The 27,717-nt window shown below is 45.9% G+C and overlaps 2 protein-coding genes across 2 annotated transcripts in view; one reads left to right on the plus strand and one right to left on the minus strand.

Annotated features, from left to right (window-relative positions):
• The window catches only part of LOC106596553 (sodium/mannose cotransporter SLC5A10), a 326,022-nt gene that overhangs the window by 15,137 nt on the left and 283,168 nt on the right, over positions 1 to 27,717 (plus strand). Inside the window, 3 exon segments of the mRNA XM_045712524.2 lie at positions 3,558 to 3,698; positions 8,199 to 8,274; positions 8,277 to 8,333. Of these exon segments, the coding sequence (XP_045568480.1) occupies positions 3,558 to 3,698; positions 8,199 to 8,274; positions 8,277 to 8,333 (274 nt within the window).
• LOC106592199 (uncharacterized) lies at positions 6,178 to 26,271 on the minus strand. The gene is made up of 6 exons (XM_045712521.2): positions 24,820 to 26,271; positions 23,379 to 23,546; positions 16,982 to 17,106; positions 15,493 to 15,991; positions 14,086 to 15,117; positions 6,178 to 7,455 (listed from the first exon to the last, which is right to left on the minus strand). The coding sequence occupies exons 1-6, from the start codon at positions 25,285 to 25,287 to the stop codon at positions 7,090 to 7,092; spliced, it is 2,658 nt and encodes an 885-aa protein (XP_045568477.2). The 5' UTR covers positions 25,288 to 26,271; the 3' UTR covers positions 6,178 to 7,089.

Below are 27,717 nucleotides of genomic sequence, written 5' to 3' on the forward strand. Positions count from 1 at the left end.
ATTATCAGTATTATAATAGTAGTAGTACTATAGCAGTAGTAATAGTATTATAATAGTAGTAGTACTATAGCAGTAGTAACAGTAGTAGTTAATGTAATTGTCATTGTTCCTTCAGATCATCCCCAACAGTAGTAATGTTATCAGTATTATAATAGCAGTAGTACTATAGCAGTAGTAACAGTATTATAATAGTAGTAGTACTATAGCAGTAGTAATAGTATTATAATAGCAGTAGTAGTTAATGTAATTGTCATTGTTCCTTCAGATCATCCCCAACAGTAGTAATGTTATTATCAGTATTATAATAGTGGTAGTACTATATCAGTAGTAACAGTAGTAATGTTATTATCAGTATTATAATAGTAGTAGTACTATAGCAGTAGTAATAGTATTATAATAGTAGTAGTTAATGTAATTGTCATTGTTCCTTCAGATCATCCCCAACAGTAGTAATAGTATTATAATAGTAGTAGTACTATATCAGTAGTAACAGTAGTAATGTTATTATCAGTATTATAATAGTAGTAGTAGTACTATATCAGTAGTAATAGTATTATAATAGTAGTAGTTAATGTAATTGTCATTGTTCCTTCAGATCATCCCCAACAGTAGTAATGTTATTATCAGTATTATAATAGAAGTAGTACTATATCAGTAGTAACAGTAGTAATGTTATTATCAGTATTATAATAGTAGTAGTACTATATCAGTAGTAATAGTATTATAATAGTAGTAGTACTATAGCAGTAGTAATAGTATTATAATAGTAGTATTAGTACTATATCAGTAGTAACAGTAGTAATGTTAATGTAATTGTCATTGTTCCTTCAGATCATCCCCAACAGTAGTAATGTTATTATCAGTATTATAATAGTAGTAGTACTATATCAGTAGTAATAGTATTATAATAGTAGTAGTACTATAGCAGTAGTAATACTATTATAATAGTAGTAGTACTATATCAGTAGTAACAGTAGTAATGTTAATGTAATTGTCATTGTTCCTTCAGATCATCCACAACAGTAGTAATGTTATTATCAGTATTATAATAGTAGTAGTACTATATCAGTAGTAACAGTAGTAATGTTGATGTAATTCTCATTGTTCCTTCAGATCATCCCCAACAGTAGTAATAGTATTATAATAGTAGTAGTACTATAGCAGTAGTAACAGTATTATAATAGTAGTAGTACTATATCAGTAGTAATAGTATTATAATAGTAGTAGTACTATAGCAGTAGTAATAGTTTTATAATAGTAGTAGTTAATGTAATTGTCATTGTTCCTTCAGATCATCCCCAACAGTAGTAATGTTATCAGTATTATAATAGCAGTAGTACTATAGCAGTAGTAACAGTATTATAATAGTAGTAGTACTATAGCAGTAGTAATAGTATTATAATAGTAGTAGTAGTTAATGTAATTATCATTGTTCCTTCAGATCATCCCCAACAGTAGTAATTGTTATTATCAGTATTATAATAGTGGTAGTACTATATCAGTAGTAACAGTAGTAATGTTATTATCAGTATTATAATAGTAGTAGTACTATAGCAGTAGTAATAGTATTATAATAGTAGTAGTTAATGTAATTGTCATTGTTCCTTCAGATCATCCCCAACAGTAGTAATAGTATTATAATAGTAGTAGTACTATATCAGTAGTAACAGTAGTAATGTTATTATCAGTATTATAATAGTAGTAGTAGTACTATATCAGTAGTAATAGTATTATAATAGTAGTAGTTAATGTAATTGTCATTGTTCCTTCAGATCATCCCCAACAGTAGTAATGTTATTATCAGTATTATAATAGAAGTAGTACTATATCAGTAGTAACAGTAGTAATGTTATTATCAGTATTATAATAGTAGTAGTACTATAGCAGTAGTAATAGTACTATAACAGTAGTAATGTTAATGTAATTGTCATTGTCCTTTCAGATCATCCCCAACAGTAGTAATGTTATTATCAGTATTATAATAGTAGTAGTACTATAGCAGTAGTAATAGTAATATAATAGTAGTAGAACTATAGCAGTAGTAGTTAATGTAATCCTCATTGTTCCTTCAGATCATCCCCAACAGTAGTAATGTTATTATCAGTATTAATAGTATTATAACAGTAGTAATAGTATTATAATAGTAGTAGTTAATGTAATTGTCATTGTTCCTTCAGATCATCCCCAACAGTAGTAATAGTATTATAATAGTAGTAGTACTATAGCAGTAGTAATAGTATTATAATAGTAGTAGTACTATATCAGTAGTAACAGTAGTAGTTAATGTAATCCTCATTGTTCCTTCAGATCATCCCCAACAGTAGTAATGTTATTATCAGTATATAATAGTAGTAGTACTATATCAGTAGTAACAGTAGTAATGTTATTATCAGTTATATAATAGTAGTAGTACTATAGCAGTAGTAATAGTATTATAACAGTAGTAATGTTAATGTAATTGTCATTGTTCCTTCAGATCATCCCCAACAGTAGTAATGTTATTATCAGTATTATAATAGTAGTAGTACTATAGTAGTAGTACTATAGCAGTAGTAATATTATTATAATAGTAGTAGTACTATATCAGTAGTAACAGTAGTAACAGTAGTAGTTAATGTAATCCTCATTGTTCCTTCAGATCATCCCCAGTATTATAGTAGTAGTAGTACTATATCAGTAGTGATAGTATTATAATAGTAGTAGTTAATGTAATTCTCATTGTTCCTTTCAGATCATCCCCAACAGTAGTAATGTTATTATCAGTATTATAATAATGTTAATGTAATATATCAGTAGTAATAGTATTAATGTAATTATCATTGTTCTTTCAGATCATCCCCAACAGTAGTACTGTTATCAGTATTATATTAATGTTAATGTAATATATCAGTAGTAATAGTATTAATGTAATCCTCAATGTTCCTTCAGATCATCCCCAACAGTAGTAATGTTATTATCAGTATTATAATAATGTTAATGTAATGTATCAGTAGTAATAGTATTAATGTAATCCTCATTGTTCCTTCAGATCATCCCCAACAGTACTAATGTTGATGTAATCCTCATTGTTCCTTCAGATCATCAGTAGTAATAATAATGTTAATGTAATATATCAGTAGTAATAGTATTAATGTAATCCTCATTCTTCCTTCAGATCATCAGTATTATAATGTTAATTTAATATATCAGTAGTAATAGTATTAATGTAATCCTCATTGTTCCTTCAGATCATCCCCAACAGTAGTAATGTTATTATCAGTATTATAATAATGTTAATTTAATATATCAGTAGTAATAGTATTAATGTAATTCTCATTGTTCCTTCAGATCATCCCCAACAGTAGTAATGGTATTATCAGTATTATAATAATGTTAATGTAATATATCAGTATTATAATAATGTTAATGTAATATATCAGTAGTAATAGTATTAATGTAATCCTCATTGTTCATTCAGATCATCCCCAACAGTAGTAATGTTATTATCAGTATTATAATAATGTTAATGTAATATATCAGTAGTAATAGTATTAATCTAATCCTCATTGTTCCTTCAGATCATCCCCAACAGTAGCTGCCACCTGCCCAGAGAAGACGCCATGCACCTGTTCAGACACCCAGTTTCTGGGGATCTGCCCTGGCCTGGCATGACCCTGGGCCTCACTATACTGGTTACCTGGTACTGGTGTACTGACCAGGTAGATATAACCTCTAACCCTGGGACTGACTATACTGGCCACCTGGTACTGGTGTAGTGACCAGGTAGATATAACCTCTAACCCTGGGACTGACTATACTGGTTACCTGGTACTGGTGTACTGACCAGGTAGATATAACCTTTGACCTTGGCATGACCCTGGGACTGACTGCAGTTTGAAAGTTTTCAGACCCCTTGACTTTTTCTACACGTTGTTTCGTTACAGCCTTATTCTAAAATGGATTAAAATAAATTGTTTTCCTCATCAATCTACACACAATACCCCATAATGGCAAAGCGAAAACAGGTTTTTAGAAACGTTATCAAATTTAAAAACAACAGAAATACCTTAATTACATAAGTATTCAGACCCTTCGCTATGAGACTCGAAATTGAGCTCAGGTGCATCCTGTTTCCATTGATCATCCTTGAGATGTTTCTACAACTTGGAGTCCACCTGTGGTAAATTCAATTGATTGGACATGATTTGGAAAGGCACACACCTGTCTATATAAGGTCCCACAGTTGACAGAGCAGAAACCAAGACATGAGGTCTAAAGAATTGTCCGTAGAGCTCCGAGACAGGATTGTGATGATGCACAGATGTGGGGAAGGGTACCTAAACATTTCTGCAGCATTGAAGGTCCACAAGAACACAGTGGCCTCCATCATTCTTAAATGGAATACAGGTGTGTCTTGAGGCTGTAATCGCTGCTAAAGCTGCTTCAGCAAAGTACTGAGTAAAGGGTCTGAATACTTATGTAAATGTGATGATTGCAACAAAAATTCTAAACCTGTTTTTGCTTTGTCATTTTGGTGTATTGTGTGTAGATGAGGGGTGCGAAAAAAAACGATTTAATCCATTTTAGAATAAGTCTGTAACGTAACAAAATGTGGATAAAGTCAAGGACTCTGAATACTTTCTGAACGCAGTGTACTGGCTACAAGCTACTGGTAGACTGACCAGGTGAAGGACTCGGAATACTTTCTGAACGCAGTGTACTGGCTACAAGCTACTGGTAGACTGACCAGGTGACCTCTAAACCCCATGACCTTTCACTCCTAACAGTAAAAGTATACCAACCAACAACGTTTAGTCAAGTTCACTTTATTAACAACAACAACATTCTCCTAACGTTTTAACAACGTTCATGTCCAACATTTGGAGAATCTGCCATCGTTTCATAAACGTTACTCCCCCCCCCCCCCCCCGCCCCGCCCCCATAGTCCCAGTAACCAATCAGAGTGAGCGTTATGCCACCCAGAGTCTCTCCAGCCCAGCTAAACCTAGCTGGTCAGACTACGGAGGCCTGGAGAGGACAAACCTCGCAAACAGAGGAAAAAATCTAATGAAGATCCTTAATCTTAAGGTTTCAACAAAACGTCCAGATTACATCCAGATCGCCCCATTGGCCAGGAAAAAAAGACCATGTTTAATAAAAAATAAAAATATAAAAATACAGAAAAAAAATTCTGTCAAACATTCAAAAAAGTACCGGGCAAATGTCTTGTCAAAACATTCAATTCATGTTACAGTAGATAAACATCCAGACAAGGTTAGTTAAAGGTAGAGTCAGCGATGCACCAAGTAAACAGCAGGACGACTTCTGCGAAAACTAAGAATATGAAGCGAGAAGCTAAACTTATCCTCTGTTTTTTGGTGGTCCATCACGTTGTAGTAGAGTGAATCTGTTTTTGGGGTCCATCACGTTGTAGTAGAGTGAATCTGTTTTTGGTGGTCCATCACGTTAGAGTGAATCTGTTTTGGTGGTCCATCACGTTGTAGTAGAGTGAATCTGTTTTTGGGGTCCATCACGTTGTAGTAGAGTGAATCTGTTTTGGTGGTCCATCACGTTGTAGTAGAGTGAATCTGTTTTGGTGGTCCATCACGTTGTAGTAGAGTGAATCTGTTTTGGTGGTCCATCACGTTGTAGTAGAGTGAATCTGTTTTGGTGGTCCATCACGTTGTCGTAGAGTGAATCTGTTTTGGTGGTCCATCACGTTGTCGTAGAGTGAATCTGTTTTGGTGGTCCATCACGTTGTAGTAGAGTGAATCTGTTTTGGTGGTCCATCACGTTGTAGTAGAGTGAATCTGTTTTGGTGGTCCATCACGTTGTAGTAGAGTGAATCTGTTTTATGGTCCATCACGTTGTAGTAGAGTGAATCTGTTTTGGTGGTCCATCACGTTGTAGTAGAGTGAATCTGTTTTGGTGGTCCATCACGTTGTAGTAGAGTGAATCTGTTTTTGGTGGTCCATCACGTTGTAGTAGAGTGAATCTGTTTTATGGTCCATCACGTTGTAGTAGAGTGAATCTGTTTTGGTGGTCCATCACGTTGTAGTAGAGTGAATCTGTTTTTGGTGGTCCATCACGTTGTAGTAGAGTGAATCTGTTTTATGGTCCATCACGTTGTAGCAGAGTGAATCTTGGTAACCCTGAGTTACTGCATCGTCTTGGTATCATGTTCATCTACAATATTCTCTGTTCATCCAGTCTCATTTTCAACATTCAGATAACGTCCAGTCAAGTTATTAATCTGGTCAGAGCAATCAATCAGACGCACGATCTGGTCAGAGCAACCAATCAGACGCACGATCTGGTCAGAGCAACCAATCAGACGCACGATCTGGTCAGAGCAACCAATCAGACGCACGATCTGGTCAGAGCAACCAATCAGACGCACGATCTGGTCAGAGCAACCAATCAGACGCACGATCTGGTCAGAGCAACCAATCAGACGCACGATCTGGTCAGAGCAACCAATCAGACGCACGATCTGGTCAGAGCAACCAATCAGACGCACGATCTGGTCAGAGCAACCAATCAGACGCACGATCTGGTCAGAGCAACCAATCAGACGCACGATCTGGTCAGAGCAACCAATCAGACGCACGATCTGGTCAGAGCAACCAATCAGACGCACGATCTGGTCAGAGCAACCAATCAGACGCACGATCTGGTCAGAGCAACCAATCAGACGCACGATCTGGTCAGAGCAACCAATCAGACGCACGATCTGGTCAGAGCAACCAATCAGACGCACGATCTGGTCAGAGCAACCAATCAGACGCACGATCTGGTCAGAGCAACCAATCAGACGCACGATCTGGTCAGAGCAACCAATCAGACGCACGATCTGGTCAGAGCAACCAATCAGACGCACGATCTGGTCAGAGCAACCAATCAGACGCACGATCTGGTCAGAGCAACCAATCAGACGCACGATCTGGTCAGAGCAACCAATCAGACGCACGATCTGGTCAGAGCAACCAATCAGACGCACGATCTGGTCAGAGCAACCAATCAGACAAACATAAAAAAACAACAACATCCAGTTACATTGTCTGTCTAACTTCCTGCTAGCCGTCCCATTGGTCCATACATTAGCCAATCCTAGCCGACCTCCTTGTTGTCAAGCGACGCTTTCGTCTGTGAGGCTATATACTGCCCCCTCAGTAGTTGATTGGTCAGTTTGGAGAAGGACACGCCCATAGCTCCTGCCGGATTGGATGCACGACGTGGGGAGGCGTGGCCAGGGGGAAATCCCGCCCCTTTGTAGGCAGGGCTGTGTCGTCGTGGCGACCGGCTGGAGCGAGTATCGGAGGGCTGCAGTGATTGGCCCTGCAAGTAGCGATGTCCTCCGATCACAGGGCACGATGCTAGTGGCGAGCGGTGAGCACTTCCTGGTTTGGCAATGAGGACTTTAGACCTGCCCCTCTGGCGCCCATCACGACCTGGCGACCTGGAGCTCTGAAACAACTAGAGAGAGAGAGGGAGGGAGAGAGGGGGAGGGAGAGAGAGAGAGAGGGAGAGAGAGGGAGGGAGAGAGAGAGAGAGAGAGAGGGAGAGAGAGGGAGGGAGAGGGAGAGAGAGAGAGAGAGAGGTAGGGGGAGAGAGGGAGAGAGGGGAGAGAGAGAGAGAGAGAGAGGGAGAGAGAGAGAGAGACGGTTAGATCTACACATTGCCCTGACCCATACTGCCTGACTAAAGTTAGATCTACATACTGCCCTGACCCATACTGCCTGACTACAGTTAGATCTTCATACTGCCCTGACCCATACTGCCCTGACCCATACCGCCTGACTACAGTTAGATCTACACACTGCCCTGACCCATACTGCCTGACTACAGTTAGATCTACACACTGCCCTGACCCATGCTGCCTGACTACAGTTAGATCTACTTACTGCCCTGACCCATACTGCCTGACTACAGTTAGATCTACATACTGCCCTGACCCATACTGCCTGAATACAGTTAGATCTACACACTAACACACTGCCCTGACCCATACTGCCTGACTACAGTTAGATCTACATACTAACACACTGCCCTGACCCATACTGCCCTGACTACAGTTAGATCTACATACTGCCCTGACCCATACTGCCTGACTACAGTTAGATATATCCCTTGACTCATACATTTGTGTGTGTGTGTGTGTGTGTGTGTGTGTGTGTGTGTGTGTGTGTGTGTGTGTGTGTGTGTGTGTGTGTGTCCAGCTGATCATGCAGAGGTCCCTGTCAGCTAAGAACCTGTCTCATGCTAAAGGAGCTTCTATCCTGGCGTCCTACCTCAAGGGTTACCCTTCATATTCATCATCCTACCAGGCATGATCAGCAGAGCTCTGTACCCAGGTAACACCCAGGTAACACCCACCTGTACCCAGGTAACACCCAGCCTGTACCCAGGTAACACCCAGCCTGTACCCAGGTAACACCCACCTGTACCCAGGTAACACCCAGCCTGTACCCAGGTCACACCCAGCCTGTACCCAGGTAACACCCAGCCTGTACCCAGGTAACACCCAGGTAACACCCAGCCTGTACCCAGGTAACACCCAGCCTGTACCCAGGTAACACCCACCTGTACCCAGGTAACACCAGCCTGTACCCAGGTAACACCCAGGTAACACCCAGCCTGTACCCAGGTAACACCCAGCCTGTACCCACGGTAACACCCAGCCTGTACCCAGGTAACACCCAGCCCACTGAGCCTGTACCCAGGTAACACCCACCTGTACCCAGGTAACACCCAGCCTGTACCCAGGTAACACCCAGGTAACACCCACCTGTACCCAGGTAACACCCAGGGAACACCCACCTGTACCCAGGTAACACCCAGCCTGTACCCAGGTAACACCCAGCCTGTACCCAGGTAACACCCAGGTAACACACTGGATCCACACTGATCCACAGTGATCCACACAGTGATCCACACTGATACCCTGTGATCCACAGTGATCCACACAGTGATCCACACTGATACCCTGTGATCCACAGTGATCCACACAGTGATCCACACTGATACCCTGTGATCCACAGTGATCCACACTGATACCCTGTGTTCCACACTGTAATCCACACTGATACACTGGGATCCACACTGATACACTGGGATCCACACTGATACACTGGGATCCACTGTGATCCACACTGATACCCTGTGATCCACAGTGATCCACACAGTGATCCACACTGATACCCTGTGATCCACAGTGATCCACACTGATACCCTGTGATCCACACTGATCCACACTGTAATACACTGGGATCCACACTGATCCACACTGGGATCCACTGTGATCCACACTGGGATCCACTGTGATCCACACTGATACCCTGTGGTCCACACTGATACACTGGGGTCCACACTGATACACTGGGGTCCACACTGATACACTGGGGTCCACACTGATACCCTGGGGTCCACACTGATACCCTGGGGTCCACACTGATACCCTGGGATCCACACTGATACCCTGGGATCCACACTGATACCCTGGGATCCACACTGATACCCAGGGATCCACACTGATACACTGTGATCCACACTGATACACTGTGATCCACACTGATACCCTGTGATCCACACTGTGATCCACACTGTGATCCACACTGTGATCCACACTGTGATCCACACTGTGATCCACTGGGATCTACACTGATCCACTGGGATCCACACTGATCCACTGGGATCCACTGGGATCCACACTGATCCACACTGATCCACACTGATACATTCTGATCCACACTGATACATTGTGATCCACACTGATACCCTGTGATCCACACTGATACCCTGGGATCCACACTGATACCCTGGGATCCACACTGATCCACACTGATCCACACTGATACCCTGTGATCCACACCGATACACTGGGATCCACACTGTGATCCACACTGATCCACACAGATACACTGTGATCCACTGGCTGAGATAGCCTATAGGCCAATGCAGCAGTAGACCTAGAACTTCCACCATCAACTAGTAAAATACAGTAGACCTAGAACTTCCCTAGTAAAATACAGTAGACCTAGAACTTTCTTAGTAAAATACAGTAGACCTAGAACTTCCCTAGTAAAATACAGTAGGCCTAGAACTTCCATCATCAACTAGTAAAATACAGTAGGCCTAGAACTTCCCTAGTAAAATACAGTAGACCTAGAACTTCCATCATCAACTAGTAAAATACAGTAGGCCTAGAACTTCCATTATCAACTAGTAAAATACAGTAGACCTAGAACTTCCATCATCAACTAGTAAAATACAGTAGGCCTAGAACTTCCCTAGTAAAATACAGTAGGCCTAGAACTTCCATCATCAACTAGTAAAATACAGTAGACCTAGAACTTCCATCATCAACTAATAAAATACAGTAGACCTAGAACTTCCCTAGTAAAATACAGTAGGCCTAGAACTTCCATCATCAACTAGTAAAATACAGTAGGCCTAGAACTTCCATCATCAACTAGTAAAATACAGTAGGCCTAGAACTTCCCTAGTAAAATACAGTAGACCTAGAACTTCCATCATCAACTAGTAAAATATAGTAGGCCTAGAACTTCCATCATCAACTAGTAAAATACAGTAGGCCTGGATCTTCCCTAGTAAAATACAGTAGGCCTAGAACTTCCATCATCAACTAGTAAAATACAGTAGGCCTAGAACTTCCATCATCAACTAGTAAAATACAGTAGGCCTGGAACTTCCCTAGTAAAATACAGTAGGCCTAGAACTTCCCTAGTAAAATACAGTAGGCCTAGAACTTCCATCATCAACTAGTAAAATACAGTAGACCTAGAACTTCCATCGTCAACTAGTAAAATACAGTAGGCCTAGAACTTCCCTAGTAAAATACAGTAGGCCTAGAACTTCCCTAGTAAAATACAGTAGGCCTAGAACTTCCATCATCAACTAGTAAAATACAGTAGGCCTAGAACTTCCCTAGTAAAATACAGTAGGCCTAGAACTTCCATCATCAACTAGTAAAATACAGTAGGCCTAGAACTTCCCTAGTAAAATACAGTAGACCTAGAACTTCCCTAGTAAAATACAGTAGACCTAGAACTTCCCTAGTAAAATACAGTAGACCTAGAACTTCCCTAGTAAAATACAGTAGGCCTAGAACTTCCCTAGTAAAATACAGTAGGCCTAGAACTTCCCTAGTAAAATACAGTAGACCTAGAACTTCCCTAGTAAAATACAGTAGGCCTAGAACTTCCATCATCAACTAGTAAAATACAGTAGGCCTAGAACTTCCCTAGTAAAATACAGTAGGCCTAGAACTTCCCTAGTAAAATACAGTAGGCCTAGAACTTCCCTAGTAAAATACAGTAGGCCTAGAACTTCCCTAGTAAAATACAGTAGACCTAGAACTTCCCTAGTCAAATACAGTAGACCTAGAACTTCCCTAGTCAAATACAGTAGACCTAGAACTTCCCTAGTAAAATACAGTAGGCCTAGAACTTCCCTAGTAAAATACAGTAGACCTAGAACTTCCCTAGTCAAATACAGTAGACCTAGAACTTCCCTAGTAAAATACAGTAGGCCTAGAACTTCCATCATCAACACTGTTGCTAGTGAAGTGTAACATTGTATCAACTCATCACTTGGACTGGACCAATACTGTTGCTAGTGAATTGCTCAGGACAGCGAAACAGGGAAACAGTGCTCCTCTGTCTTAGTATGTGTAGACCCATGTATCTTTATTACATTTATTTAACCTTTATTTAACTGGGCAAATCAGTTAAGAACAAATTCTTATTTACAATGACGGCTTACACCGGCCAAACCTGGGCCAATTGTGCGCCGCCCTATGGGACTCCCAATCATGGCCTACACCGGCCAAACCCGGACGACGCCAGGCCAATCACGGCCTACACCGGCCAAACCCGGCCTACTCCGGGCCAATCACGGCCTACACCGGCCAAACCCGGACGACGCCAGGCCAATCACGGCCTACACCGGCCAAACCCGGCCTACGCTGGGCCAATCACGGCCTACACCGGCCAAACCCGGCCTACGCCGGGCCAATCACGGCCTACACCGGCCAAACCCGGACGACGCTGGGCCAATCACGGCCTACACCGGCCAAACCCGGCCTACGCTGGGCCAATCACGGCCTATACCGGCCAATCGTGATACAGTCTGGTTATTTGGAGGTTTTTCAATGACTTCCTTTAAAAACTTTCAGTGAATGTTTCAATAAGCCTTTTATTAACACGGCTAGCTTGACTGTTCTGAACTGCCAGCACAGATTGAACTCATGGATATTTATCTGCTTTGGCATTAAATCAAAAAAACAGTTTATTTTCTAATTGTGACACGGCGTCAGTGAGATTTGAACCTATGATCTTGTGTTTTCTATCCCTGGAATTATTCCACTTGGCCCCCAGGATGGAGCTAACATGCCATGTTTGTTAAATGCAAACAAAGCTGTTCATTTGGGTCTATTCAAACACACCTCATTTCAAAGGAAACGAGCTCTATGGAACATCAGGTGTGGCCAATTAGTGGGCTTGGCAACACACCTGAACACACTTAACAAGACAGAGGACAGAGAGAGTTTTGTTGACGCTGAGAACAGGAATGTACACGTTTTGAAATAACATTCAAAGAACCTTACTTGAACTTTAATGTTTTCTTGAGGTTTTTAGGGAAAGTTTTCTGAACGTTCTGGGAACATGACTAAATAGGACCATGAGAACCTGCAGAAAAAGTTATACTGAAGGACTGAAATGACCACCGAAGAACGTTGTTTCTGAACTTTCTGGGAACATGACTAAATAGGACCATGAGAAAACCTGCAGAAAACGTTATACTGAAGGACTGAAATTCCCACAGTAGAATGTTGTTTCTGAACATTCTCTGAATGTTCTGGGAACATGACTAAATAGGACCATGAGAACCTGCAGAAAACGTTATACTGAAGGACTGAAATTACCACCAACGAACGTTATTTCTGAACGTTCTGGGAACATGACTAAATAGAACCATGATAACTTGCAGATAACGTTATACTGAAGGACTGAAATTCCCACAGTAGAATGTTGTTTGTTAGTGTTCTCTGAACTATTCCCAATGTCCAATCAGTTGGAGAACATTCTTAATACACATTAGATGCTAGCTGGGCTCTCTTCCTCCCTCTCTCTCCTCTTCCTCCCTCTCTCTCTCTCCTCTTCCTCCCTCTCCTCTTCCTCCCCCTCCCTCTCTCCTCTTCCTCCCTCTCCTCTTCCTCCCTTTCTCCCTTTCACACACAGCTATTGTTATCTCCTCTTCCTCTCTCTCTCTCTCTCCCTCTTCCTCCCTCTCTCTCCTCCCTCCCTTTCTCCCTTTCACACACAGCTATAATATTGTTCTCTCTCTCCGCTGCTCATTAAAGTAATTAGTAACACCTCATGCTGAGGTCCCGGGACTTTCCCACCAAGCTCCTTCCTGTTTCCCGAGAAAAGTAATGACGGGTCCAGTGGACCAATAATATACCATTTCAACGCAACAATACAAAATGTGTGAATGGCTACATGAACTGGACATATCATCTCTCTGGCTGCATCATCTCTCTGGCTGCATCAACAGGACATATCAACTCTCTGGCTGCATCAACAGGACATATCATCTCTCTGGCTGCGTGAACAGGACATATCAACTCTCTGGCTGCATCAACAGGACATATCAACTCTCTGGCTGCATCAACAGGACATATCAACTCTCTGGCTGCATCAACAGGACATATCATCTCTGTGGCTGCGTCAACAGGACATATCAACTCTCTGGCTGCGTCAACAGGACATATCAACTCTCTGGCTGCATCAACAGGACATATCAACTCTCTGGCTGCGTCAACAGGACATATCAACTCTCTGGCTGCGTCAACAGGACATATCATCTCTCTGGCTGCTGTCCTAACCCTAACCTTTTGACCCCTAGGTCTAATCTGGTCTCCTAGTGAGGGTTATTAACCTTTTGACCCCTAGGTCTAATCTGGTCTCCTAGTGAGGGTTATTAACCTGTTGACCCCTAGGTCTAATCTGGTCTCCTAGTGAGGGTTATTAACCTGTTGACCCCTAGGTCTAATCTGGTCTCCCACGGTGTGGGGCGTCTCACCTGTCCGATGTGTCTGTGTGGCCGTGGGCGTGTCTGTTGACCCCTTCGGTCCTGTGATTGGCTCATTAGAACTCTCCCGTCGTTTGATTGGCTGTCAGGCCGAAGGTCCAGCATGCTCTGGGAGAACCTCGCCATCACATTGACCCCGTTTCCGTGACGATGACCCTCGTCAACCCGGCCCAACTCTGCCGTTACCCCATTGGCCACCGGCGAGGATTCTGCGGGGTCTGATTCGTTGCACTCGTAGTATAAGTCGTCAGACGACGTGTTATTGGCTGTCTGGTCACACAGCGCCGTGGCGCTGCCATTATCGTCATGACTACTGCTGCCCCGCCTCCCCTCTAGCCCCTCCTCCAGCCACTCCTCCTCCTCTAGCCACTCCTCCTCCTCTAGCCACTCCTCCTCCTCATCTCTCTGTCCAGGGCGGGACTTGGTATCCATCAGTGTTTCTGATTGGCTGATGGAGGCAGGCGGTGTCCCTGATTGGCTTTCGGTCCTGGGGACCAGGCTGACCTGTGGTTGGCCAGACTGGTGTGACTGGGCAGGGCCAATGAGGAGCTGCAGGGTGCGAGGTTTAGGGACTGGCAGGGCGGAGGGGTTTGAACCGGGCTTCTGTGTATCAGGGTTCTGAGTACCAGGGTTCTGTGTATCAGGGTTCCGAGTATCAGGGTTCCGAGTATCAGGGTTCCGAGTATCAGGGTTCCGAGTATCAGGGTTCCGTATATCAGGGTTCTGAGTATCAGGGTTCTGAGTATCAGGGTTCTGTGTATCGGGCGTATCAGGGTTCTGAGTATCAGGGTTCTGAGTATCAGGGTTCTGAGTACCAGGGTTCTGTGTACCAGGGTTCTGTGTACCAGGGTTCTGCGTACCAGGGTTCTGCGTATTAGGGTGCTGAGTATCAGGTGCATGTTTGTCGTGCTGTGTAGTCCGTAGAGTAGCAGTCTCAGGTAGGGGTTTCTCAGGCACACTGAAGGGAGAGCTGAATCTGATGGCCTGGCTGGTCTCAAACTGTTGACTTCTCTGGAGGTGGACCTGTTAAGAGTCAGATACATGTGTTAGAGAAAGGGTTAGGGAAAGGAGAAAGGGTTAGGGTGAGGAGAAAGAGTTAGGGTGAGGAGAAAGGGTTAGGGTGAGGAGAAAGGGTGAGGGTGAGGAGAAAGGGTGAGGGTGAGGAGAAAGGGCTAGGGTTAGGAGAAAGGGTGAGGAGAAAGGGTTAGGGTGAGGAGAAAGGGTTAGGGTGAGGAAAAAGGGTGAGGAGATAGGGTTAGGGTGAGGAGAAAGGGTGAGGAGAAAGGGTGAGGGGAAAGGGTTAGGGTGAAGAGAAAGGGCGAGGAGGAAGGGTGAGGAGGAGGAGCAGAAAGGGGGAGGAGGAGGAGCAGAAAGGGGGAGGAGAAAAGGGGAACAAACCTGTTGGGGGCGGGACGCGTCTCTCACGTTGATGAAGCCAATCACGTCGCGGGGAGGGTCTGGCTCCGGCCAGGTGGGCAGGTATTGGATCAGGTACGCCTTCTCCAGATTGGCTAGTCCCGGGTGGAGGGGCGGGGCCTCGACTGGCTCTCTGGCAGGCTTTAGAACCCGTCCCAGTGGATTTTGGGTAGTGGAGTTCTTGTTGCCGGAGTCGTTAGCGGAGCTAGCCGGGCTAGCATTGTTAGCTTTAGCCTGTGACGTAACCAGGGCGTATTTAGGATTGATGAGTTTCCTAGCAACGGCCGCGGAGACGGGCGCCGGGGTGACGACGACGGGGGTGAGGTCAGGGATAGGCTCCTCCTCCAGCGGGATCTTGGCGAGGGACACGCCCCTAGAGGTCATGTAGAGGTCACGGAACTGTTTGTCGAACGTCTCGACTGCCTGACCGCTCAGAACGGTGATCAGGTTCCGGTCCAGACGAGACGCCGACCACGTGAAGCTGAGGGGAGAGAGAGAGAGAACATACAGGGGGTCAAAGGTCACGGGGGGTACCTGTATGACCCCAGTTATAACATACAGGGGTCAAAGGTCACATGTCCCTGTATGACCCCAGTTATAACTCTGTCTCTGTCTACCAGCATGTATCTCTGACAGAGGGGTCAGAGAGGTCAGAGAGGTCAGAGAGGTCAAGGAGGGTGAGAGAGATCAGAGAGGTCAGGGAGGGAGGGGGGGTACCTGTATGACCCCAGTTATAACTGTCTCTGTCTACCAGCATGTATCTCTGACTGAGAGAGGTCAGAGGGGTCAGAGGTCAGGGGGGGTACCTGTATGACCCGGTCACGGCTCTGTCTCTGTCTACCAGCATGTATCTCTGACTGAGAGGGGTCAGAGAGGTCAGGGGGGGGTACCTGTATGACCCGGTCACGGCTCTGTCTCCGTCCACCAGCATGTATCTCTGACTGAGAGAGGTCAGAGGTCAGGGGGGGTACCTGTATGACCCGGTCACGGCTCTGTCTCCGTCCACCAGCATGTATCTCTGACTGAGAGAGGTCAGAGGTCAGGGGGGGTACCTGTATGACCCGGTCACGGCTCTGTCTCCGTCTACCAGCATGTATCTCTGACTGAGAGGGGTCAGAGAGGTCAGGGGGGGGTACCTGTATGACCCGGTCACGGCTCTGTCTCCGTCCACCAGCATGTATCTCTGACTGAGAGAGGTCAGAGGTCAGGGGGGGTACCTGTATGACCCGGTCACGGCTCTGTCTCCGTCCACCAGCATGTATCTCTGACTGAGAGAGGTCAGAGGTCAGGGGGGGTACCTGTATGACCCGGTCACGGCTCTGTCTCCGTCCACCAGCATGTATCTCTGACTGAGAGAGGTCAGAGGTCAGGGGGGGTACCTGTATGACCCGGTCACGGCTCTGTCTCCGTCCACCAGCATGTATCTCTGACTGAGAGAGGTCAGGGAGGTCAGAGAGATCAGGGAGGGTACCTGTATGACCCGGTCACGGCTCTGTCTCCGTCCACCAGCATGTATCTCTGACTGAGGGAACCTCGGACCTTCTGGGCCGATCGAGTGTAGAACTCTACTCCTTCACTGTGGCGCACGCGCAGGTTCTGAAGGGACAGAGAACGAACACACACATTAATATATACACACACACACACACACACACACACACACATTAATATATACACACACACATTAATATATAAACACACACACACACACACACACACACACACACATTAATATATACACACATTAATATACACACACACACACATTAATATACACATGATATATTGTTATAACCCGTTACAGAACACAGTTAACTGTGTATCTGCAGAGTTCCAGTTAAAACCAGATAATTACAAATTATTACATGAAATTGGGGAGAAAACGGGGTAAAAGTAACAAAAATAATTACTGTACATATACAATGTTTTCTTTTAATACAACAACAAATAATCTAAAAATAAAATAAACCTGCAGTATTCTGAAACCTAAGTCTGGTGTGTGTGTTAGTGTGTGTGTGTGTGTTAGTGTGTGTGTGTGTGTTAGTGTGTGTGTGTGTGTTAGTGTGTGTGTGTTAGTGTGTGTTAGTGTGTGTGTGTTAGTGTGTGTGTGTGTGTGTGTGTGTGTGTGGTTAGTCTCTCTAATAAGGGTGTGTCGTTGGGCGGAGCAATGCTGTACCAAAGGAAAATGTCCCCAGTGCAGTAAAACTAGAGATGGAGGGATGGGGGAGGGAGGGAGAAGAGAACAGCGGAGAGAGAGAAGGGGGGAGGGAGGGAGGGAGAAGAGAACAGCGGAGAGAGAAGGGGGAGAGAGAGAAGGGGGAGAGAGAGAAGGGGGAGGGAGGGAGAAGAGAAGGGGGAGAGAGAGAAGGGGGGAGGGAGGGAGAAGAGAACAGCGGAGAGAGAGAAGGGGGAGGGAGAGAGAAGAGAACAGCAGAGAGAGAGAAGGGGGGAGGGAGGGAGAAGAGAACAGCAGAGAGAGAGAAGGGGGGAGGGAGGGAGAAGAGAACAGCAGAGAGAGAGAAGGGGGGAGGGAGGGAGAAGAGAAGGGGGAGAGAGAGAAGGGGGAGGGAGGGAGAAGAGAAGAGGGAGGGAGAAGAGAACAGCGGCGAGAGAGAGGGGGGAGGGAGGGAGAAGAGAGAGAAGGGGGGAGGGAGGGAGAAGAGAGAGAAGGGGGAGGGAGGGAGAAGAGAACAGCAGAGAGAGAAGGGGGGAGGGAGGGAGAAGAGAGAGAAGGGGGGAGGGAGGGAGAAGAGAACAGCAGAGAGAGAGAGGGGGGAGGGAGGGAGAAGAGAGAGAAGGGGGAGGGAGGGAGAAGAGAGAGAAGGGGGGAGGGAGGGAGAAGAGAGAGAAGGGGGGAGGGAGGGAGAAGAGAACAGCAGTATATGGGGTATTGTGGTGATGTCATTACGGGGTATTGTGATGTCATTACGGGGTATTGTGGTGTCATTACGGGGTATTGTGGTGTCATTACGGGGTATTGTGATGTCATTACGGGGTATTGTGGTGTCATTACGGGGTATTGTGGTGATGTCATTACGGGGTATTGTGGTGATGTCATTACGGGGTATTGTGGTGATGTCATTACGGGGTATTGTGGTGATGTCATTACGGGGTATTGTGGTGTCATTACGGGGTATTGTGGTGTCATTACGGGGTATTGTGATGTCATTACGGGGTATTGTGGTGATGTCATTACGGGGTATTGTGGTGATGTCATTACGGGGTATTGTGGTGATGTCATTACGGGGTATTGTGATGTCATTACGGGGTATTGTGATGTCATTACGGGGTATTGTGGTGATGTCATTACGGGGTATTGTGATGTCATTACGGGGTATTGTGGTGATGTCATTACGGGGTATTGTGGGTAGAATAAGGCTGTAACGTAAAGCAGAATGTGTTAAAAGTCAAGGGGTCTGAATACTTTCCCAATAAACTGTCTTTAGAGTGGAGTCTGAGGTTGATTTAATTGTGTGTGTGTGTGTGTGTGTGTGTGTGTGTGTGTGTGTGTGTGTGTGTGTGTGTAATTGTCTGCAGCAGCAGTATGGAATGTGCTGAATGTTCTTCTGGAAGCTTCTGAAACTAAAACACTTAACAGAACCAGTTCCTCTGAATTTGTACATTTTAGTCTCTTATCCAGAGACAGAGACAGACAGACAGACAGACAGACAGACACAGACAGACAGACAGACAGACAGACAGACAGACAGACAGACAGACAGACAGACAGAGACAGACACCAGGTCCAGGGACAGACAGACAGGTCCAGACAGACAGACAGACAGACAGACAGACAGACAGACAGACAGACAGACAGACAGACAGAGACAGACACCAGGTCCAGGGTCAGACAGACAGACAGACAGACAGACAGACAGACAGACAGACAGACAGACAGACAGAGACAGACACCAGGTCCAGGGTCAAACAGACAGACAGACAGACAGAAAGAGACAGACAGACAGACAGACAGACAGACAGACAGACAGACAGACAGACAGACAGACAGAGACAGACAGACAGAGACAGACACCAGGTCCAGGGTCAGACAGACAGAAAGACAGACACCAGGTCCAGGGTCAGACAGACAGACAGGTCCAGACAGACAGACAGACAGACAGACAGACAGACAGACAGACAGACAGAGACAGACACCAGGTCCAGGGACAGACAGACAGACAGGTCCAGACAGACAGACAGACAGACAGACAGACAGACAGACAGAGACAGACACAAGGTCCAGGGTCAGACAGACAGACAGACAGACAGACAGACAGACAGACAGACAGAGACAGACAGACAGACAGACACCAGGTCCAGGGTCAGACAGACAGACAGGTCCAGACAGACAGACAGACAGAGACAGACACCAGGTCCAGGGTCAGACAGACAGACAGACAGACAGGTCCAGACAGACACCAGGTCCAGGGTCAGACAGACAGACAGACAGACCCAGACAGACAGATAGACATGTCCAGACAGACAGACAGTTCCAGACAGACAGACAGACACCAGGTCCAGGGTCAGACAGACAGACAGACAGACAGACAGGTCCAGACAGTTCCAGACCGACAGACACCAGGTCCAGGGTCAGACAGACAGACAGACAGACAGGTCCAGACAGACAGACAGTCAGACAGACACCAGGTCCAGGGTCAGACAGACAGACAGACAGACAGGTCCAGACAGACACCAGGTCCAGGGTCAGACAGATAGACAGACAGACAGACCCAGACAGACAGACAGACAGACACCAGGTCCAGGGTCAGACAGACAGGTCCAGACAGACAGACAGACAGACAGACAGTCAGACACCAGGTCCAGGGTCAGACAGACAGACAGACAGACGGACAGACAGACAGGTCCAGACAGTTCCAGACAGACACCAGGTCCAGGGTCAGACAGACATGTCCAGACAGACACAGACAGACAGTCAGACAGACACCAGGTCCAGGGTCAGACAGACAGACAGACAGACAGGTCCAGACAGACAGACAGTTCCAGACCGACAGACAGACAGACAGACAGACACCAGGTCCAGGGTCAGACAGACAGACAGGTCCAGACAGACAGACAGAATGTCAGACACCAGGTCCAGACAGACAGACAGAATGTCAGACACCAGGTCCAGACAGACAGACAGACAGACAGACAGACAGACAGACAGACAGACAGACAGACAGACAGGTCCAGACAGACAGACAGGTCCAGACAGGTCCAGACAGACACCAGGTCCAGGGTCAGACAGACAGGTCCAGACAGACAGACAGACAGACAGACACCAGGTCCAGGGTCAGACAGACAGACAGACAGACAGACAGACAGACAGACACCAGGTCCAGGGTCAGACAGACAGACAGACAGACAGACAGACAGACAGACAGACAGACAGAGACAGACAGACAGAGACAGACACCAGGTCCAGGGTCAGACAGACAGACAGACAGACAGACACAGACAGACAGAGACAGACACCAGGTCCAGGGTCAGACAGACAGACAGACAGACAGACAGACAGACAGACAGACAGACACCAGGTCCAGGGTCAGACAGACAGACAGGTCCAGACAGACAGACAGACAGACAGACAGAGACAGACACCAGGTCCAGGGACAGACAGACAGACAGACAGACAGGTCCAGACAGACATACAGACAGACAGACAGACACCAGGTCCAGACAGACAGACAGACACCAGGTCCAGGGTCAGACAGACAGACAGACAGACCCAGACAGACAGATAGACATGTCCAGACAGACAGACAGTTCCAGACAGACAGACAGACACCAGGTCCAGGGACAGACAGACAGACAGACAGACAGACAGGTCCAGACAGACATACAGACAGACAGACAGACACCAGGTCCAGACAGACAGACAGACACCAGGTCCAGGGTCAGACAGACAGACAGACAGACCCAGACAGACAGATAGACATGTCCAGACAGACAGACAGTTCCAGACAGACAGACAGACAGACAGACACCAGGTCCAGGGTCAGACAGACAGACAGGTCCAGACAGACAGACAGAATGTCAAACACCAGGTCCAGACAGACAGACAGAATGTCAGACACCAGGTCCAGACAGACAGACAGAATGTCAGACAGACAGGTCCAGACAGACAGACAGAATGTCAGACAGACAGGTCCAGACAGACAGACAGGTCCAGACAGGTCCAGACAGACAGACAGACACCAGGTCCAGGGTCAGACAGACAGACAGACAGGTCCAGACAGACACCAGGTCCAGGGTCAGACAGACAGACAGACAGACAGACCCAGACAGACAGACAGACATGTCCAGACAGACAGACAGTTCCAGACAGACAGACAGAAAGACAGACAGACACCAGGTCCAGGGTCAGACAGACAGACAGACAGACAGACAGACAGACAGGTCCAGACAGACAGACAGTTCCAGACCGACAGACAGTTCCAGACACCAGGTCCAGGGTCAGACAGACAGGTCCAGACAGACAGACAGACAGACAGGTCCAGACAGGTCCAGACAGACAGACAGACAGAGAGGTCCAGACACAGACAGGTCCAGAGAGACAGACAGACAGACAGACAGGTCTAGACAGACAGACAGTCAGACAGACAGACAGACACCAGGTCCAGGGTCAGACAGACAGACAGACAGACAGACAGGTCCAGACAGACAGACAGACAGACAGGACACCAGGTCCAGGGTCAGACTGACAGACAGACAGACAGTCAGACAGGTCCAGACAGACATACAGGTCCAGACAGACAGACAGACAGACAGACAGACCCAGACAGACAGACAGGTCCAGAGAGACAGACAGACAGACACCAGGTCCAGACAGACAGACAGGTCCAGACACAGACAGACAGACAGACAAGTCCAGACAGACAGACAGGTCCAGACAGACAGACAGGCAGACAAGTCCAGACAGACAGACAGGTCCAGACAGACAGACAGGCAGACAGACCCAGACAGACAGACAGGTCCAGACAGACAGACAGACAGACACCAGGTCCAGGGTTAGACAGACAGGTCCAGACAGACAGACAGGTCCAGACAGACAGACAGACAGGTCCAGACAGACAGACAGACAGACAGACAGACAGACAGACAGACAGACAGACAGACAGACAGTCAGAGTGCCAGATGGGTTGGCAGTCAGCAGAGAGAGCAGTGTTGCATCTCTTCCTCATCTTACCATCTCCGGTGTTTCTAACAGAAACGTCATTCCACCTTTCAGCCAGGCAAGATTCAACACGCAGATAAAGACTTAGGAATTATTACACAACCTGAAACCTACGTCTGGGGGGTGTGTGTGTGTGTGTGTGTGTGTGTGTGTGTGTGTATAGTGTGTGTATGGTGTGTGTGTGTGTATAGTGTGTGTATGGTGTGTGTGTGTGTATAGTGTGTGTATGGTGTGTGTGTGTGTATGGTGTGTGTGTGTGTGTGTATATGGTGTGTGTGTGTGTATAGTGTGTGTATATGGTGTGTGTGTGTGTGTATGGTGTGTGTATGGTGTGTGTATGGTGTGTGTGTGTGTGTGTATAGTGTGTGTATAGTGTGTATATGGTGTGTGTGTGTGTGTGTGTGTGTATAGTGTGTGTGTGTGTGTGTGTGTGTGTGTGTGTGTGTGTGTGTGTGTGTGTGTGTGTATGGTGTGTGTGTGTGTATAGTGTGTGTATGGTGTGTGTGTGTGTGTGTATGGTGTGTGTATGGTGTGTGTATGGTGTGTGTGTGTGTATAGTGTGTGTATGGTGTGTGTGTGTGTATAGTGTGTGTGTGTGTATGGTGTGTGTGTGTGTATATATGGTGTGTGTGTGTGTATATGGTGTGTGTGTGTGTGTATGGTGTGTGTGTATGGTGTGTGTGTGTGTTACCTTGAGGTGTCCCCTGTGCATGTTGGCCCTAGAACACATGTCCAGGAAGCAGGAAACTCCGGCCGTATCCATGACGATGTAGACAGGAACTCTTCTCTTATAGGCCGCATCTAACAGGTCCCTAAAGATGTCGACGTCACTGAACTGGTCCATCACTACTGCTATAACCTGGGAGAATAGACATACAGTGGTTATAACCCCATCTAACAGGTCCTTATGTCAACATCACTACTGCTATAACCTGGGAGAATAGACACACAGTGGTTATAACCCCATCTAACAGGTCCTTATGTCAACATCACTACTGCTATAACCTGGGAGAATAGACACACAGTGGTTATAACCCTGACCCATCTAACAGGTCCTTATGTCAACATCACTACTGCTATAACCTGGGAGAATAGACACACAGTGGTTATAACCCTGACCCATCTAACAGGTCCTTATGTCAACATCACTACTGCTATAACCTGGGAGAATAGACACACAGTGGTTATAACCCATCTAACAGGTCCTTATGTCAACATCACTACTGCTATAACCTGGGAGAATAGACACACAGTGGTTATAACCCTGACCCATCTAACAGGTCCTTATGTCAACATCACTACTGCTATAACCTGGGAGAATAGACACACAGTGGTTATAACCCATCTAACAGGTCCTTATGTCAACATCACTACTGCTATAACCTGGGAGAATAGACACACAGTGGTTATAACCCTGACCCATCTAACAGGTCCTTATGTCAACATCACTACTGCTATAACCTGGGAGAATAGACATACAGATGTTATAACCCTGACCCATCTAACAGGTCAACTGTTTAGTCTGTCTGCCTGTCCTGTAGTCGGTCTGCCTGTCCTGTAGTCGGTAGTCTGTCTGCCTGTCCTATAGTCTGTAGTCTGTACTGTGTGTAGTCTACCTTCTGAGCCTGGGCTATAGTCTATAGTCTATAGTCTGTCCTGTGTGTAGTCTACCTTCTGAGCCTGGGCTATAATCTATAGTCTATAGTCTGTAGACTGTCCCGTGTGTAGTCTACCTTCTGAGCCTGGGCTATAATCTATAGACTGTACTGTGTGTAGTCTACCTTCTGAGCCTGGGCTATAGTCTGTAGACTGTCCTGTGTGTAGTCTACCTTCTGAGCCTGTACTATAGTCTATAGTCTGTATACTGTTGACTGTCCTGTGTGTAGTCTACCTTCTGAGCCTGGGCTATAGTCTATATACTGTTGACTGTCCTGTGTGTAGTCTACCTTCTGAGCCTGGGCTATAGTCTATAGTCTATATACTGTTGACTGTCCTGTGTGTAGTCTACCTTCTGAGCCTGGGCTATAGTCTATAGTCTATATACTGTTGACTGTCCTGTGTGTAGTCTACCTTCTGAGCCTGGGCTATAGTCTATAGTCTATATACTGTTGACTGTCCTGTGTGTAGTCTACCTTCTGAGCCTGGGCTATAATCTTCCGAACCACTTCCTTGATGTGCGTTTGACCGTCAGCCGGTGGCTGCGTGTGCACGTTGACCCGGGTCACTCCTCGGTACGACGCGGCGTCGGGCCAGCCCAGATCCAGGTCGGGTATCGAACCTTCAGAGCGGTCGGGCCAGTACTGTAACGACAGCGGTCCGTTTCCTCCGTCGTACTCCTTCGCGGACGCGTCGTTCGCTCCCGCCTCGTTCCCGGGCCGGTAGACCTCCGCGTTGCCCTCCAGCTGTAAGAGTTCCGGTTCGGACAGGAAGTGTCGTAGATCGTGGTCACTGAGATAGCTGTTGAAGGCATCTCGTCCACCGGTTAGCAGAACCTCTAAAGCGAGACGTTGGTCCTCGCTGTAGAAGAACTCTGGTTTGGACTCGGTCACTCGCCAGTTGATGTGATGCTCATCTAGACACTGTACCTGAGACAGAGCCATGGTCTCTACACTTGATCAATACCTGACTGATCAAAATCCCGGACGGATCAATAATATATAACCCGATAGATATTACAGAACGGAGTTCAACTGTCTCATGTTGTATTGGTATCCGTGTTTCCCACGACGTGTTTCCCATAAAACACTAAATAAATACAACTTTTCTCCTGGAAAAAACCCGACAGAAACCCGAGACAGACCGACGGGAATATTAACCGGTAGCACCATATAAAAGTACCGCTCGTCCAAGAGAGAGTCGGTGCGTCTCGTCGTGTTGTAAAATAAAACACAATACAATAGAGCGGAAGTAAATTGTTCCAGACTGAATGTGAAATGTCTCTCTTGTGGGATTATCACGGGTTAATATGACAGTGGAGACTCAAAAACACCCCACATCTTCATGTACAAACACGCAGACACAGGTAAACCCGGGATAAATCCTCCGCCACGCCACGCCACGCCACGCCCGTCACACAAGTCCCCGTTCCGGTAGAAGTCCCCGGTCCGGGATGTGTGTTACTCTGAGTCAGACAGCAGCTGTTCTTTAATCCAACCGGATGTCGGTAACTTGTTCAACTATTCTGATGACGAGACTCTTTTTTTAAACAAGTCTCGTCTGTCTGCGGTTTAAAAAAAAACTTTTACAGGGAAAATAAACTCTTCTTGTCCTTTTTTTATGTTTTATTTCTCTCCGTTTTATTTTACTGGAAACGAAACACTTCCTAGATCCCCGTTCCGTTCCGTTCCTCCACAAAACGGGTGAAAGTTGAAGCAGTTTCGAGATAAAAACTCTTGTTCGTTGTTTCTTCCAGAAGTAGTGTTTTCCTTTTTATAAACCCCCAAAACAATTCCGAATATAAAACGACCGGTTAATAATAACGACGGATAAATAACCGCTAATGATCCCCCGTATCGCGGAGAATCTCTAACGTGTCTGTCTGTAATAACTCGGTAACGGAAGCTGTCCTCACCGGGGAGTGGAGGGCGGAGTGTCCGGTTAGTGGGTGAGGAAACCTAGAAACACCATTACCCGGATGTCTGGGTCGTGGCTAGAAGGGATCCAGGTTTTAGTCAGAATTGACGCCTCGATCACACCGACTGTGTTTCAGGATTTCTTTTGTGGTGAGGATTTTTTTTGTTTTCGGTAGAAGTACATTCATTGCCTATGTAACGCTGCGTTTGCCTTGCAGCTTTGCTTAGCAGATGCATTTGTTACGCGTTCTTTGTGGTGCGGACGTTGGATTTATCGGACATACGCGCTTCAAAACGGTTTGACAGAAACGGTAGCAGAAGGTGAATGTTGAACTTTTGTTGCGTCGTTGCATTTTTTTTGCATCAGATTACTGTTGGTGTGATCGAGGCGTTAGGATAATTAACATGGCAGGTTAGGATAATGAACCTGGCAGGTTAAGGTTAGGATAATGAACATGGCAGGTTAGGAAAATTAACCTGGCAGGTTAGGATAATGAACATGGCAGGTTAGGATAATGAACATGGCAGGTTAGGATAAGTAACCTGGCAGGTTAGGATAACAACATGGCAGGTTAGGATAATGAACATGGCAGGTTAAGGTTAGAATAATGAACATGGCAGGTTAGGATAATGAACATGGCAGGTTAGAATAATGAACCTGGCAGGTTAGGATAATTAACATGGCAGGTTAGGATAAATAACCTGGCAGGTTAAGGTTAGGATAATGAACATGGCAGGTTAGGATAATGAACATGGCAGGTTAAGGTTAGAATAATGAACATGGCAGGTTAGGATAATGAACATGGCAGGTTAGGATAATGAACATGGCAGGTTAAGGTTAGAATAATGAACATGGCAGGTTAGGATAATGAACATGGCAGGTTAAGGTTAGGATAACCTGTCCTGTCTGTCCTGTTCTGAATAACAGTAGATAACATCAGCCAGTCTGTCCTGTCTGTCCTGTCTGTCCTGTTCTGAATAACAGTAGAGAACATCAGCCAGTCTGTCCTGTCTGTCCTGTTCTGAATAACAGTAGATAACATCAGCCAGTCTGTCCTGTCTGTCCTGTTCTGAATAACAGTATATAACATCAGCCAGTCTGTCCTGTCTGTCCTGTTCTGAATAACAGTAGATAACATCAGCCAGCTCTGTCCTGTCTGTCCTGTTCTGAATAACAGTAGATAACATCAGCCAGTCTGTCCTGTCTGTCCTGTCTGTCCTGTTCTGAATAACAGGTAGATAACATCAGCCAGGTCTGTCCTGTCTGTCCTGTTCTGAATAACAGGCTGTCTGTCTGTCTGTCTGTCTGTCTGTCTGTCTGTCTGTCTGTCTGTCTGTCTGTCTGTCTGTCTGTCTGTCTGTCTGTCTGTCTGTCTGTCTGTCTGTCTCACCCTGGACCTGGTGTCTGTCTGTCTGTCTGTCTGTCTGTCTGTCTGTCTGTCTGTCTGTCTGTCTGTC

Source organism: Salmo salar, chromosome 02, assembly GCF_965601325.2.
Source record: "Salmo salar chromosome 02, fSalSal1, whole genome shotgun sequence".
NCBI classification, from domain to species: Eukaryota; Metazoa; Chordata; class Actinopteri; order Salmoniformes; family Salmonidae; genus Salmo; species Salmo salar.

What these genes read in the sequence shown, in the direction of transcription:
- LOC106592199 (XM_045712521.2), bottom strand. Translation starts at nt 25,287, where the DNA reads ATGGCTCTGTCTCAGGTACAGTGTCTAGATGAGCATCACATCAACTGG. An exon ending in GCCGTGACCGGGTCATACAG is followed by an intron (nt 15,992 to 16,981) that starts GTACCCTCCCTG and finishes CTCTCCCCTCAG; the next exon opens with CTTCACGTGGTCGGCGTCTC. An exon ending in ACGCGTCCCGCCCCCAACAG is followed by an intron (nt 15,118 to 15,492) that starts GTTTGTTCCCCT and finishes GACTCTTAACAG; the next exon opens with GTCCACCTCCAGAGAAGTCA.